The following is a 16,759-nucleotide window of genomic DNA, read 5'->3' on the forward strand; positions in this document are numbered from 1 at the left end:
GTATTCATATCATTCAAGCTCATTAGTATTCCATCTTCTTATCATCCCTGGAGCTGTCCCTAACCACCCCCAGCCCTCAGTGGGAGAGCAGCTTTGTGGTGATATCCAGACAGCCTCAGAGCTGCTGCCATTATTTTGATTATTGGGGATATAATAAAATAATATGACCCTCAGGGCCTCTGATCCTCACATCCTATTAGCCTGGGTTTCCATGCGAGTCCAGTTTAGCAGACTGTTACACTGAGCTTATATCACATTTCTTGTTCCACTCCAGTCCTCTGCCCTCTGCATTTTGCTTAATTCTCTCTCTCAGCCTCTCAACCACCAGCCGATTGTCTTGCACAGTTGACTTTGTGTGATTCTAAGGCATGACTGGCCTTGGTGCAGCATGCAGAAGCCCTACCTCCTGTGTGTAAGAGCCAGGCTGGCTCTATACCTGGCGTGGTCATTGGCTCTATGGGACCCAAGGGTCCTTGGAAACTGTGACTTTACCTGGTCCAACACAGAGTTGGGCAGCTTTGGTGAAGTTCTGTGCTTTAAGTTTTTCCTCCGTCTACAGTTGACCAGTCACAAAAGTTGACCAGGTTATCAACTTCTTGGACCTTCTAAGTCCCAGATCTGTTTAGCATATATGTTTATTCTGCCTGTGTTCCAGTGTACTATAGAATACTGGACTTTGTGCCACTTCTTAGCCTTTAAAAAAATATATTAGATTCAGGGTCAGCATTTATTACAAATGAAATAAATCATTAAAAGATTATTGCCTCAATTAGAAGTTTGCTATAGTTAACAGAAAGCAGTGGTTGATTTTTTTTTTTTTTTTTTTTTTTAAAACTCTTGATTCTTGCCAGTTCCCCAAACCTGTCACTTCCTTACAATTCAGGGATAATATGGCTTATTGTTGACTCAGAAAACTGCTGAAGCAGAAAAACCTTTAAATAATTTGACAGCAGCAAAGGCTTTGATAAAATTGAATGAACCTAGTGTCAAATGTCTCAAAAGTTTGCTTTTTAATCTTGAGTTGCTACTCTGATTGACACTGTATTAGTGTGGGTTTTAGCACTTGTTTTCTAATCTTTTGAGTGTGAAGACATGGATTCTCTGCTGGCATAGTAGCTCATGCCTGTAATCCCAGACTTGGGAGGCTTAAGGAGGAGGATCCCAAGTTTGAGGCCAGCTTCAGCAACCTAGCAAGACCCTGTCTCAAAATACAAATGGCTGGAGATGAAGTTCAGTAGTAAAGCACCAAAGTATCCCTGGGTTCAGTCCCCAGTACCCACCCCCATGGATTCTGAGTTACATCACATTTTAAGTGGGTCTATGCATATATCACCTTTTAACCAGGCAACTCCCAGATGCCAGGCATAATATTTGGGCAAGTCAGTGTTCTAACACTTAGTTTCCTCATTTAAATAAACAAAGACCTTGCTTCCAGCCTCTTCACCAGGGGTATGACAAAATGGTATATCTGGCTATTCTTTGTAGATCATGGTTCAAGATGTTGGAGTCCACATTTCTCTTCTGTTGGTTCTCTGTGGTATCTCATGAACCATATCCCTTAAGAAAAATCTCATGTAAGCTTCTGTATTAAGGCATGAATGAGAATCCAGTCTGCAGAACTCGGTTGGGAATCTGGGTAAAGTTCCATAGCGGGGGCCTGTGATCTCATCCGATGAAGCAGGCTGCCTCTGCAGTAGCACAGGACTGCCCAGCAGGCCAGCGAAGGCGTGGAGGGCGCCAGCCCTGCTGGACTGCTTTTCCTCACACATCAGGATCCACAGGGGCATCTGTACCCCTTTTACCATGTTCGCTCACTCTCTGGAGTAGAGCAGGTCACCACTGGCACCTTCCAAGGTAAATCACTGCTGTAACCCACCCACCTCGGCTTCCCAAAGTCTTGGGGGTATAATTAACTTTTTATTTAAATGTTCTTATTCTCCTTTCACCAAGCACAAGGAGGAAGAATAGAATCTTGCTTGAGAGCTGGTCAGCCAGGCTTCCAATGCAGAGCAGAGAGCTGGGATCCCTCCATGGCACATGCACAGGCAACCTGGTTGATCTGGAATGAACAACTGGAGAAAAGTAGAGCCCATAACTACTCCAGGGAGTCCCTCTTAACACTGCCCACCTTTTACGTTTTTCCTGCAGGAAGATCCACGCCTGAAGTTTCCAGTGCACATGCGGTCAAAGGCATCTTTAAACCCCAATGACCTCGGCCCTCTTCCTGTAAGTACACTGGAGGCTCAAGAAACTGTCTGAGACACCTGTTCATTTATCCACCCAGGGTGGAGGAGGAGAGGCCCTGAGGGTGTCTCCTCCTCCAGGCATCCTGGGGTCCCATGGGTCTGCATTTCTGAATAAGATTGAGCGTTTGGTGGGTTTCCATTAGTTCATTCCAGGTGTGGGACCAGTACTTGGGGAAGAAGTTTCTGAATTGCCAGCCACTAGTGGAAGTTAGACTGTGAACTAGGCTGTGCAAGAGGAATTCACTACAGGTGACAATGGAGGCAGCATCCTTTTATTTTACAACTTCGCAGCCTGAGAGTTCCACCCATATTGCTGTTTTAGCTAAAAGGGGAAAAAAAGAAAATGGTATGGGAGAAAGAGCCATAAGCCATCCCAGGCAGTGTCTGTGTGTCATTTAACCTCCAGATATTTCACGTTTTCTCCCTCGTTGGTGACTGTTCACACGTGTAATTTTTTACCAGTTTTCTTTGAGGGAGTGGAGCCCTTTGGTCCAGATGGGATTCTGAGTAAAACTTTTCCCATACATCCTCCTCAGCAGCCTGCCCTCGACAAAGAAAGCTTGGATCAGGGCGGGGCTTGGAGGCCAAGACTATTTTTAAGAGAGATTTTTCTTTGTTATTGTTTTCCAAGCATAAGAACCTTTCTACTAATTGGTGTGGCAAAATTTGAAGCTACAGAAGTTAAGATTCCATGTGTACTCATTAGACTCTACAGTATCCCTCCCCATCCATGTCTGTTTAGGTCCCTGGGTTCAGAGAGAGCCCGGAGAATGTTTGGAAAGTACGTTGTCTGAATCTGTTGGATTCCAGAGTTTCAGATAGTAAATCAAGACAGATTGAAGGTTGAACACGTACCAGCCTCATCTTAAAAATTATCCAAATCTTTTAGTGATGCAGATTGGACAGGGAGAGTTCACAGCAGAGGACACAGCCTCTTAATAACATGAATGAATTCACCGTGTCTAAGTGTTTATATTAGCCCTCCCTCCCCCTCCTCGAAGTACTCAGTATTTATTTAACTAAATGAGCTCTTCCAACTCAACTCTTCTGTGGCATGCTGAGGTTTCCCCCTTGGACTTTGGAGATGGCACCTCCCCACCAAGGCATCTAAGATGGTGGAACATAGGCGTGTTGCTAGAGGTCAGGAATTTACCTGAAAAGTTTGTATTTAGTTTATTCTCAATGTAAAGATGTACCCAAGGAGAGAAGAGTAAGAAAGGGCCCTGTAGTTTTCAAATGTTGCCTCTGATTTTGGAGCCACTGACTGATGTTTGTATTCTCTCTCTCCCCACCTTCCCCGGATGCTAGCCTGGTTGGGAAGAAAGAATTCACCTGGATGGGCGGACATTTTACATTGATCATAGTAAGTTGGCACTGCTGTGGACACAGGTGTTGCCGGGGAGAGGGGGGCGGGTAATTCAAATGTGATAGTGAAAGCTTTGTCCTTTCGCTTTGTCCAGGCAGCCAGGTGTTATGTGGAGAGAGTGACCCCCAAGACTCAGTGCCCTCGTACGGTACTGTGCCTTCACCCCAAGTTTGCTTTAAAGTAGCTTATTAAGCTTTTACCCAATTTGATCTTGTGCCCGATTAACTTTTCTTTTTAATTTAAAAAAAAATTCTTTTTGGTTGATGATCCCTTGACATTTGCGCTTTTAATAAATACATTCTGGAAATAGAAAATAAGATTAGAAGTTGATTTAGTCAAAACAAATGTGTATGTGAACAGTGCTTTTAGCTGCGTGTAAGTTCTCAAAACCCTGCCTTCAGAGGCCTTTGGCAAGATGCCTTTTCTGACCTTATTTTCTATTCGTGGCATGTTCCCCTGCTCCCACCACACTAATACATGTACAGCTGCTTTCTCCAAGTTGTAGTAGAATTGCTGAAGGCTCTTGCCCCAGCACTTGTGGATAAGCGTGTGGTTTCTCATTTCAACTAAAAGTTACACTAATAAATGTTTGCTTTTAGCCAGTGCGACTTTTATTATTTTATTTTGAGGTGACATGTTCTTCCTGAGATCATATTTATATAGCCCTTAAACTTTCTGAAAAGAGCATTTAAAAAAGAAGACTTTCAAATAGATCTCAAGTTCAAGTCGTGTATGTAGTTTAGTAGTATGCGGGGTCCTGTTTTCATGTAGCTCAAACAGGAAGTCTGCCAGGTTTTCATCATTACGCAAAGGTGCATGGATGAGCTACTTACTGGGAAGTGCGGTCATAAGGAATCCTCATACATGCAGGACCTGTCACTCTCTCACTGACCTCATACCTCTCCCCGATAATACTAGGGGACCCATTGCATGTAATGGGTTCGAGGGGTTAGAAACTGAATTAAGAAAGGGGCCCATTAATTTAGAATTAAACCAGAAGTAATCTTACCTGTATTTAGAGGGGTGAGCTACCCTTGAGTTGAAATCATATTTCAGCGTACACATAAGTTTAGTTCTTGCAGTCTTTGATCAGAAAAAAATACTGAATTGCATACTTTGCAGATTTTCACAACGAACATAAATTTTCTACCATAAATGCTTTAAAATGTACATGCATACCCCACTTTTCCCCTCAATACAACTTTTTTTTATAATTTTACTCCTGAGATAATTTGCTAAAGGAAAGAAGAGGTTGCATCTCTTTTTCCTGCTAAAAACAAAAAGCAATTTCCCTTTCAGTTTTTTATGCATTATAATTTCAATTTTCAAAGAAATATTAAGCATTTTATTAAAACAAGGTCTTCAGTGGTAACAGCCTGGTCTGTGACCCACAGAGAGCATTTCACACATTAAGGCATGTCCTGCTGAGCTGATGACCTGAAGCTTGGTGACCTGGAAAGAGCTTAGAGACTGTTCCTAATGCACCACCAGGAGTTGGAAGCAAGAACAGCTGTAGTGCAAAGGGTCACCCTCATGTACCTTGGAAACCAAAACCACAGCCTGTTTCCCCAGGGACACGCTTGGGTCTTGTATATATTCAGCAGGTGCTTAATAAGTGGCGACCTGAAGTCAGGTTCATGGAAGGTCAGAGGTGAAGGTCTCAGAAAGTTGCCATCCATGGGCACACATGTGCCTGGCCGGCCCTGCACCCCCTCCCTGGAGGTGGAAGGCAGCAGCTTCAGATGATCTGTCCCCTACCTGCTCCAATGCCCCTCTCAGATGGTCCTTGTCACTCACTTCACTCCTGGGAATCAAGTGATGTGGGTAAGGCCTAGCTTAGAGCCTGGTGGACCTAAGCTACCCTAGCATACTTACATCCAGAGATTTGGAGATTAAACTTTATTTTACCTCTGCACAAGTACACTGAAAATTGCTCTTAAAGCAAAACTTAGGTGACCAAAACACATTTAAGAAAAAGTCCTGTATTAAAGAATTCTGTTAACTTCTAATGCCACATTTTTGACAGTGCTCCTTAAGTCACCATGATTTACTTAAGGGAAAATGATACAAGGTAGGGTCATGCCTTTAAAACAATTCAATGTCATTTCTTTATCCTCATCATGAAACCTCTCTTTCCAATTTTCTAACAAAATTTGGTTACCGTTACAGTGCCTGCAGGACAGAAATGAGGCCCCTACATAGGTCATTTTACAGTGAAAGCAGTCATCTTAGAAGTTGTTCAGAGACATCTTCTGCAGAGCTGGGACACGGATTGAGTTACAGACATGAATACACTTGTCCTTTAAATAATTAGGTTATTTAATTATTTTTCTGCTTTATAAATTCTTCTTGAGAACTTAGACATTTTCAAGATTATTCAACCTTAAGGACTAAATTTCAGAAGCAGTGAATGTTCAGTACTGGTCTTTGGTTTAGATCCCTTGGTTCATTGGGTTGATATTTATCAAATAAATAGTTCCCAACATCAAGCAGAATCTCTGACCCTCTTGGGAGGGATATTATTCTTAGGACCAGAATAATTGGTCACCGATATCTTAAATACAAAAGTCAGAAAATTCCCTTGATTCCACTTCTGTTCTCTCCTGCCAGTCTTATCAAACCAGTTAGTAGTAGCTAAATTGATTGAGTTTATTCTCATCATTGTTTCCTTCTTGTCCTTTTATTTGAAATTTAATGTCCCCAAGGTGAAAAGCAAGTTTAGACTCAAAAGTTCTTTTAAACAAAAGCTTGCAGAACTGAACCCTTTGTTCCTGTATCAACCACACGTAGCTGCAAAATCAGTATTTGTCATAACCACACGGGAACTTGGTTTGTTTCACCACCAACTTTGTTCAGTCATTACAGGGATCACAGATGAATTCCCTCTTACATACTGGACCTCTGTTCTGTGGTGGAAAGCAGGCCATGGAGATGAATAACCCAGCCCCTGCCCTCCGGGGGTGCATGCCCAGCAGGGAGCACCAAGGCATGTCTTGGTGTAGCAGGAACAGTTGCTGTTTGGGTGCAGGTGGAGGGAGCTGGAGAGGCCTGGAGGGAATAGGTTCCTTTCAGACAGGTTCTTCCCATAGAGGGAACTGAGCCTGGCAGGCGTGGGGGAGAGCAGCTGTTCTGGGCAGGTGAGACTCTTGCAGGTATGTGGCTACAGGCAGGTGTGCTGTGTTTGGAGAAGTGCAGCTTCTCCCCCCCCCCCCCCCACTCCCGGCTGTGCACAGAGGAGGCCAGCGCAGGTGTCTGCCAGGTGTGGGGACTCAGGTTCATTCTGCCAGCAGTGGGGAGCTCCAGAGAGCTTTTCCAGAGGCGAGTGACCATGATCAGATATGTTCTTTGGAAAGCGTTTTTGGCAGAGCAGTAGAGGAAGATTTGAACAGGGCAATTAAGACCATAGCCAGGGGAGCCAAGAGAATAGAACAGTCCAGAAAAAATATGAATGCCCCAGCAGGAACCCTTAAAGAGAGAGATGGGGACAGTTCCATGACCACCAGGGGGTCGGGTGGGGTTGTGGCCAGGTTCCTGGTTTGATCCACCAGTGGACTGTGAACCTGCTCATCTGGAGCATAGGATTATGTGGCAGTTTTGGGTGCAGAGTACTGAGCTGTTCTGTTTGGACAGAGTCAAGTGGAGGCCCCTGGGGGAGGCCAGGTGTTATATCCAGGATGGAGCTTGCTGTTCAGGTACGGTAGGCAGTTCTGGGAATCCTCACATACTGGCAATTGCCAATTCTTTTTTTTTTTTTTTTTTTTTTTATTTCATGACACGATCTAGTTGAAACAGTTAAAATCCAAGTTGGTATTTTAAGGCACCAACTCTCCTGTATGCTGTGTGCTTTCTTTGGTTTTATTTTCTCTTGTTTTCCATCACAAGAGCAACTTTTACTTTTCAAAGTCTTCTGTTTTCAAGGCAAGGGACACAACAATGTCTTTTGCTTCCATTAGGGTACTCTAAAACCGATTAGACTTTTCATGCAATTTTTATGCCAGCATGAAAGCAAAATAAGGATTCTAAAATAGTTATGAGCCCTGGGAGCTCCTTTTTTTTTTTTTTTTTTTTTTTTTTTTAACTTTACCTCTGCTTTCATTAAAATAATAATAATATCAGACTTTTAGAAATTCCTGGTACAATCATTAACACTGAGTGCATGGGGCGCTCTCAGCCACCTCCAGGGTAGGTGCACACTGGGTTCCTCACCACTGCCACCCGCCTCTGACCAACTTAGAGGACCCAGCATCCCCAGCCCACCCTTTCCCTGTAGCACACACCAGGAATCCCAAAAGTCCTTAATTAGGCACAGTCACAAATCCCCTAGACCAGTGGTTCTGTAGGTAGTGTGGACTCATTTGGAAGAAAGAAACTGCCCTTGCCAACATGGCCAAAAGGGAACCTTCCTCTGGAGTCTTCCTGGGCTGTCTCTAATACTCACTTTTTTTGAACTGCCTTAGCTGCCTTGGTTTTTGTGTGCGTGTGAGTGACGCATGTAATGGATTATATTTGTTCAATGCAGGATTCCTAATTGAAAGCAGTTTTTCAATACCATAAGCAAATAAAAAAACATTTGAAATGAGAAAAAAAGTCATGTGTGTTTGTGAACCTTCTAGGGAACTAGAACTTTTTATGCCTTTTTTCAATTAAATGAAAATCAAGATCAAGTTATAAATCCTTGGAAGAACAGGGGTTTATAATTGAAATTGCAGCAGATTGCTTGCCAAAAACAATGCAGAAAGATGGTTTTACTTTAGTTGTGCATTTTCAATTGAGTATTTTTAACTAAACAGTATGAGAGGAATTTCCACATAGAGTGGTTACCTTCTAACCCTAAAATACTAAGTCATTACCCTTGGGAGGGGTCTGTGTAAGGCACTGGACAACATTGGAAGAATCCAGAAATGGTTCTTTCTAAAACATCCTTTACATAAAAGAGACTTGAACTAATGTCCTGACTTTTTTTTTTTTTTCTTTAACATTTTCAGATAGCAAAATTACTCAGTGGGAAGACCCAAGACTGCAGAACCCAGCCATCACTGGCCCGGTCAGTATTCACAAGCTCTGATCCTTTGACATAAGCTTTTGGTTTCCTCTATCTCTGCATCTCACGTGTGTGACCTTACTGCTGGGGCACTGGGGTAATTGAATTGTTTAGCACTCTGCTCCTTCCTCTTCACCAAAGTTTCCAGGTGGGGTCCAGCTACATGTGCCTTTTTATTGGATGGTCATTATGAAGGAAAAGAAAATGGTTTGATAATGGTAGCAGAACAAAGCATTTTTTTCTTCTCCTTTGTAAAAGGGTGGATTAAAAGTGTAACTAAGATTTTCTCCCTTCTTCCTCCTAAGATACGAAACCAAGTCCTTTATTTTGTAGAGCATTGTGATTTCTTTAGGCCAAGGTTAGTAAATGTGCACTCATAAATTTAAATCTCTCCCAACTTTTAAAAATCTGTTGACATTTGGATGAGGTCATTGCCACCTTGAGGAACGGGCATTTAAGGATCTTTAACTCTGCTGACTCACTCACTTTCTCACGGGATGCCTGAAAGACTAATTTCGTGGCTTTAATCTGATTCAGTTCAGATTATGTTTTAAATGATGAAGATACGTTCATCTGAAAACTTAAAAGACGCTGCACTGCCAATGTGCATTGATGACTGACAGTCTCTGGCTTTTATTGATTGATCTATTGATTGTACTGTGGATTGAACCCGAGGGTGCTTTACCACATCCCCAGCCCTTTTTATTTTGACACAGAGTCTCCCTAAGTGAAGTAGAGCCTCGCTAGTTGCTATGGGTGACCTCAAACTGATGATCCTCCTGCCTCAGCCTCCCAAGTCACTGGAATTTCAGGCTTGTGCCACTGTACCTGACTCCTCTGGCCTTTTTGTAAATTTCTTTGTTGTATTTGTTCAGCTATTTTGGTACTGTTCCCTCTAAAGAATGCCCCCCAAAACAGTCAGCTCCTTTGTTTTCTCTGTAGCCTAAAAAACACTGCCTTGCTTTGATGGCTTCTTTTTTCACATATTCACAGTTAAAATTAATTGTTAGAATGGTATTTCCCTTCTCCATCATTAGAAACAAGGCAAATTCAAGAAACAGTGCTGTTGAGTGAGTGGCAGAAGATGGAAACTTCGACATTATCATATGAACCAACTACTTCTTAGCATTTATCAGTCATCTGCCTTTACTCAGAACACTCCTAGTCTTTATTCATTACCCATGAAAATTATTTAGCATTATAAAGTCAGGGGATTACTCCCAAGCAAGATCTCCATTCTTTCTGTTTTCTGTTAATAAAGGAGGCATTCTTGCTTTTTTATTGTTATTAGTGATACTGCTTTCAGTAGAAGTATGTGTATTTAGGTAATTATCAACTTAAGGTAGACATTTGGTTTTATCATTCAGTTCTAAATATTGGGCAGTTTTCATACGATTTTTCTCCTTGATTCTGTAAATTATTTAGAATCTGTTTTTCAGCATGTAGGAGAGGGGTTTTGCCTATCCACCTCTTATTTCTAATTGGATTGCATTGCTAAGGGAATAGTTAGGTATTTGAAACTTAATGGAAGTTTAGTCATTTTTTTGTAAATTTTTTTGTTTTTAAGAAATATGTATTATGTCTCATTGGATGTAGAGATCTTGATGTATGCATTAGGTCCAGCTCGTGGTGTTCAAATTATCCAGATCCTTACTGTCTATTTTTCCTCATTATCTGATCCACTCAAGACTTGGATCAAAATCTCCATAGTGATTGTTGCTGCGTCAGGTTTGATACTTGGTAATTACACTCACTTTTTCTCTTCGTTAGTGTTTGCTGGGTGTATCTTTTCTGTCTCTTGCAGTGTCTTCTTCTCCTTCCTTGCTAAATGATTAGAGTACTTTCTGCTTTCTTTTCTCTGTGTGCTGTACTTTCTATTCTTTCAGTCCTCACATTAAAATTCTTGATCGACATACGTAGCTGAAGGTCTAAGCTAACCACTCTCTCCTGTCCTCCTGTGCACAGTCAGGACCTCAGAGAACGTTCATGCCATTCTTTCCCACTTCCATTTACCATGTTGTCATTCATTGGCTGGAATTAAAAGACCTCTTGTTTCTAAACTTTCCAAATAGTCATTAATATTTTGTCTTTTTCCCCAATAGTCACTGTTTATTTCATTTTTGCCTATGTGTAAACAAATTTCTTGACCCACAGTTGGCTCTTGCGTCCATTTTTTTCCCAGGTTGTCTTCATGAAGTACACAGTACACTCATGGTTCTCACTGTGTGGTCTGCAGGCCTCTTCTGGGAACTTTCTGGAAATGCATGTTTGCAGATCCCACCCCAGATCCATTGAATCAGCCACTCGGGGAGGGGACAGCAGTCTGTCTTACCAAGTCCTCCTTGGGCTGCTGATTCCCACGCAAGTTGAGAACCTCTGCCCAGCAGCACCACCAGTGAGCCTGAGTGGTGATCTCTTGGTCTTCCATCTGAATGTCTGGTTGGCCCTCTCTCAAGATTAAGTTCAGCCAGTTATATCAGTACTGTTTGGAGATATTCCTGCTTGTCTTCTGACTTCCATAACTGATGATGAGATGTGTGTTGTCAATCTGCCACATCTACGTGGGTAAATAGCTCTGTTCTTGGGTAATTTAAAATTTTTTCTGTCTCTGGTGTCCTTCAATGTCACTATGATGCATGTATGTGTGTATTTCTCTTTGTTTATCCTGCCTTGGACTCGAGATTTTTCAACATGGGGAATCATGTCTTCTCTCTTCCAGAAAATTCTCAGCTGTTGTTTCTTCACATACTGCATTATTTTCATCCTCTGTGTGTTTGGGGCAGTGCTAAGAATCAGGGTCTTGCTAAGTTGCTGAGGCTGTCCTTGTCCTTGTGATCCTCCTGCCTCAGCCTTCTGAGTAGCTGGTGTGTGCCACCACACCCAGCTCAGAGTCTGTGTTTTTATAACTCCTGATTGGGCCTTTGGTTTGCCTACATATTGTCTTTCTCCTCCCTTAACTTTCACATTCTCTCACTTGTACTCTCATGTTCTCTCTCCCTCCCCTGTCCCTCCCCCACTCTGCCATATTGTGAGTTATTACTTAGTTCTCCCAGTGAGTCCTTTCTTAAGCTTTTTGTAGAATCCATTCTTTATCTGTTCGTTGTATCTATTAGTGACTGTGTTTAATTGTTCTATTTAATGATCTTCTAAATTTTGCTTTTTTAATTCTTTTATCTTTTTTATCATTTTAAAAACACTGATTTAATATCCCCTTTCGGGTTATTCTATTATCTCTGGTCCTGAGGCATTAAATCTCCTACTTGTTGTCTGTGTATTCTCCTTAATGGTAGATTATTGCCTGGGGTGTGTGTGTGTGTGTGTGTGTGTGTGTGTGTGTGTGCGTGCGTGCGCGTGCACGCTCTCATCTTCATTTTCTTTCTAGGGGACTTTTATAAATCCCAGCCTGTCTTTATAGTCAACTTGTTAGGCTGAGTCTATGCCACTCGATTAGGATAACTGAACTTCATAACAGCTTTGGAGTATGGATTTATTACAGGCCTGTTCCTTCTGGTTTTTCTCCCATTTGTGGTTCTAGATAGATAGCCTCATACAGTGTCTCTGGGCCAGTAGGTAATTTTCTTTCCCCCTTTTAGAACTCTGCTCTGGCCCCCTGGAACATATAGACTGTTGACAAAGTTATGTGTCCCTGTGGGACAAGATGAACATCTTAACACGAACACCTGTGTCTGGGTCCAGTGACTGCTTTTTCCTCTGCGTCCTACTGCTAATGGGATACCTATACTCTCTCTTTTCCCCAAATCTTAGCTCCAAATTGATCCAGCATTTATACACATTTGTCTGTTGACGAGAGACCCTTTCTGCAGTGGCTCAGTGTGTGGCAGTACTGAAGATTGGCATGCGCTCCCTCTGATACGTCACCATCAGTAGCAGCTGTTAAGTCCTGTCCCTGCATGCTGCTAGAAGGAAGAGCATCTCAGGCTTGTGTATCTCTTTTCACCTTTCTGAGGACTTTATCAGCCATGTCCTCAGGGAGGCAGGGCAGGTGTTCTCACCAGCTTATCAGAAGCTCAGAAAGCTAATCATGTTGTTGCCAGTTCCCGCAAATGTCAGCATGAAGCCTGGAGCCCCTGGGTGCTGGCGTCATCAGTATCTCCACAAGTCCTTCTGTCCCAGCATCACCCAGAATAGGATGACACAAAATACTGAGAACTGTCCTGCGCAACAAGCTAGGTTTCACACTACAAAGAAAAGAACACATTCAAGGCAGAGCCAAAGGGCTAAACTCACAAGCATGTCAGTTTTTCACATAGGTGTATTTTACAAGTTAAATGGTATGCAAGAAAATGAGATGCCAGATTTTCAAGAGAGAACAAATAATTTGGTGTGTCTGATGCAAGAAACATACATGTAATTCTCTTCAGAAGCTGCAGCATCTGGCCCTCTGTCCTGGTACGCAGCTGGAACCTTTCAGGAGATTTCCTCCCCCATGAGAGCTACCCTCAAGGGACCGACAGTTAGCACTGGAGGAGAATGATGTGTGTCCACCTTTCTTGCACTGTTCCCCAGAAGAAAGACTAGGAATATCTCAGCTTCCTATTCCCACCCACAGCTAGTCAGCACCTGCCTGGTTACAAGGCAGACACGAGAATGGGTATCAGGAGAATATTGGGGCCAGCATTTTGAAATCTGTTCCTTGGGAAATGTGTCACCTTTTAAAGGCCATTTAGCTTCTATACACAGTGATGAATATTGAATCTTTTTTCAACATTTGGGAAGGGGGCAAAAAAAATAATTGCTGGGGATCAGACGTTTGGACATAGGAGAGCCTGAAGCTGATCTGATCAAATCCTTCTGCTTAACCGTGAAGAAATTCCTCAGCAGAGAATGTCACAGAACCAGCTGGTAGTGAAGTCTCCTTAAAATTCAGGTCTTCTAAGCCTGTCCTTAGAGAATGGAAAGAAGTCATGTCTTCAATTTAATTCCCCTCAGTCTCAGTCCTAGACGAAGGCATTAACCAAAGGCTTACCCTCCTTGTGACTTGGTGCTCAGTCTCTGGTCTGCCCCTTTTGCTCAGAGCTCCCTCGAGCTGCCCTTCCTGACCACGTCACATACAACAGAATTCTGCCCTGGATGGATGGATGGTTTTCTCCCTCAGGACACCTGCCTGTTGCCCCCAACAGCTTGTTACCTCAAGTTAACTGGGAACTGAAAAAGGACCTTTGCATTATGTGCCTTTATTTCCTTAGCGCTTAGTGACCTACACACCTTGCACAGAGTAGTACTCAGGAAATGTCTGTTGAATGAATGAACAAGTGAACCACCAAAAAAGTGATACAAGACTAATTTGTGATGGAGTGTAGTGTTGGTAGGGCAGAGAAAACCATCTCTTTGTTAGTGTAAGAACATTATATCATTGTCTGTACATCAGTGGGCTCCACATGTTGGTAAGAGTCAGGGGTCATACCTGAAGGCTAGGTTGTGGCTCAGTCTTTTTGCTCCTCATTTTCTCTCTTTATGGTCAAGAATAAGCATGACACAAGGTGTCAGGGTGGAGCCTGGAAACGTTTTTCTGAGGTTTGGTATATTTTATTAACTTGGTCTTAAATGATATCAGCATAAGTATTCTTTGCCTAGATCCACACTGTTCACTAAAAAGGTGTGAATTACTGCTTGTGAGGCAGGTGCTGGGGTGTCTGTATGTATGCAGAAGCCAGTCTGTTCTGCTTCATAAAAAAATAAGTAAATAAAAAATAAACCTGTAAACCTTTTCAATAGCCCAGTCAGGGCTCTGCCTCTAAGCTGCTTTACAGCATAGCAAATAAAGGCTATGTAAATGGCTGCATAAAAATGTTATCACTCTGCCTGAGGAGACACCAGAACTTTTGAATGGTTACAGCCAGTCAGATGCCAAGCCCACTGCTGTGGCTCCATCACTGTGCTTCACAGAGAAGGCATTTGAGGTTTAAAGAAATCCTTGTCCAGGAGCCCAGAGTAGTAAGGGGCACCCCTGGTGACTCCCCGGGAAGGTCTTCCCAGAGCACCATCTGCCTGACTATGTTTCTCACCAAGGGTGTTAATTCACTCCTTTCTGCTCGTGGTTTTTCCCCCAGACATTGTAAACCATGGATAGACTTTTCAAAACACCCAATATAGGTCGTTTTGAATTATATGTTAAACCATCAAGGCCAATAACTCTTAACTATAGAGGGAAATACATATGTGTGTGTGTGTGTATTTCTGATGAAAATTACATAGAAAGCATATTTAGTTTGTGCAGCACACCCTAAATGATTTCTTGACCATGAAGATGGTTGTTTTCAGGGGTGAAAACCCCGTTCTCTGCCCATTAGCCCTAATCAGTTCTAGGACTTTTCCCACCTGCTGTGTAGACACATATAAATTTTCTATGGAAAATAACTGCAAGTGAGTACTTAAGGTTTGTGATTCATGGAACTCTTTGAATGTTGGCTCAGTATTCATACATTTCAAGCAGATTGCTTGCATTGTCTATATTTATAAATTTATCTTCCAGGCTGTTCCATACTCCAGAGAATTTAAGCAGAAATATGACTACTTTCGGAAGAAATTAAAGAAACCCGTGAGTAATCGTCTCTTCTCAAAATGCTGTGTTTAGGTGGTTTGTGAGCTGCCAGAGTTACCCAGAATACCCCAATTGTTGCTTTTACGTGTATACTAAAAATATTACCTTCCTTTTTGCACTGCACTTTGATCCACCTGGATCTTCAATCTGAATTTTCTTTTTAACAGAAACGGTAAGTGAAAATTGACTCAGTATTACATATCAAATCACCTGGTGGGTAATTTCTTATGTAATACCTAAAAAGATAGAAGTTATTTTTGTGGGATGGAAAATAATTCAGGACAGCCGTCATAAAACCTGGGGAAGCCCATTCAGTCCCTATGGTTGTCATGTTTCAGACAACCTACATCCAGGATTGGAAAGTGTTCAAGTCCTTCCCTTTAAATTCAGAAGTATAGTTTTAACTATTAACATTTATATTTCAGTATAAATTGTGTGACAAATAATTACAATACTTGGCAGCCCTTAGCGTAATTTTTTTTTTTTTTTATTGTGGTTCTCGGTGGCAGTTTACAACCCAGAAACTCCATAAGGTTTTTATAGGCAGGGCTGAAAATTACAGTGCTGCTTACTTTTTGACCCATCACCCCAAGTCCTTCCAGCTGTGCCTCCTGTGCTAGCTGCCATGGTACCTCTCCAGTTCCGGTCTTAGTTTTCTCCTTGGCTGGCTTGGTGACAGTTGTGACATCTCTGGGAAAGGAGTCAGCCATGGCCCAGCTCACGCAGTTTGCCAGGTCTGTCCTCCTCTCCCTGTGCCCTGCTCCCAGGTGATGCCTGGAGCTCTGGGCATCCACTGGGATGGGGCACAGATGCCTTGCACTCTGTGCCAATCCCCTCTGTCCTTAGTTCAAGTGCCTCACCAATACCTATTTTCCAAACGACTCTTTGTCCTTCAGGGCTCAAATTTGAACACATAAGTTTGCAGTGTTCCTTGGTGAGTCCCTGTGTGTCCTCCAGTAGCGGACTTTGGCTCAGTCTGACACTTAGGCTGCTGTGCTCTGCTCAGCCACCTTCTCAGGGCAAGGCCAGCCCTGGACCTCATCCTCTAGGAGACCGTTCTCACAGCCCTCTGAGATGCTCCCTCCAAACCTGACCCGAATCAGAGTTGAACTCCCTGTGATAAATGAACTCACAGGCCTCATGGATCATACCTGCCACCTGTGGTCCCTATCACATATGCAAATGGTCCCAGCCTGGTCAGGTGGGGGTTATTTGTAGGTTTTGATTACCTGGGCTAAAGTCTCTGTCCTTGATTGAAACCATACATGGAGCTGCTATTTCACTGTCCAGTGCAGAGAAGGGCCCACCCTGTTTGTCCAGGGGGTGGAGATGATCCCCTTGTGCTCAGCAGGTTTTCTTCTACAGCGCGCATGGCTGACTTGGTCTGAGCCAGCTGCAAGTGGATGCCCTTTGTACCCCATCTTGACCCACTGAGGATTTCTGTCTGTGGGAGGGGGAATCCATAAAGCAGAGAATCTCAGCGGGAACCATTCATCCCTGCACATTTATTTGCAGCCTGCCATCACTTCTCCCTTTTGTTTTTT

The 16,759-nt window shown here is 42.8% G+C and overlaps 1 protein-coding gene across 8 annotated transcripts in view; it reads left to right on the top strand.

Annotated features, from left to right (window-relative positions):
- The window catches only part of NEDD4L (NEDD4 like E3 ubiquitin protein ligase), a 311,088-nt gene that overhangs the window by 264,896 nt on the left and 29,433 nt on the right, over nt 1–16,759 (top strand). For 5 of the 8 annotated variants that reach the window (XM_079108668.1, XM_079108669.1, XM_079108663.1 and 2 more), the window contains 4 exons: nt 2,149–2,226; nt 3,555–3,609; nt 8,598–8,656; nt 15,147–15,212. In XM_079108668.1, coding sequence (XP_078964794.1) covers nt 2,149–2,226; nt 3,555–3,609; nt 8,598–8,656; nt 15,147–15,212 — 258 coding nt within the window. Of the gene's footprint in view, nt 1–2,148; nt 2,227–3,554; nt 3,610–3,706; nt 3,761–8,597; nt 8,657–15,146; nt 15,213–16,759 lie in introns of all 8 variants that reach the window. The other 3 variants (XM_079108662.1, XM_079108664.1, XM_079108666.1) reach the window with 1 other exon arrangement.

This window comes from Sciurus vulgaris (genome assembly GCF_902686455.1).
Source record: "Sciurus vulgaris genome assembly, chromosome: 13".
Lineage (NCBI taxonomy): Eukaryota > Metazoa > Chordata > Mammalia > Rodentia > Sciuridae > Sciurus > Sciurus vulgaris.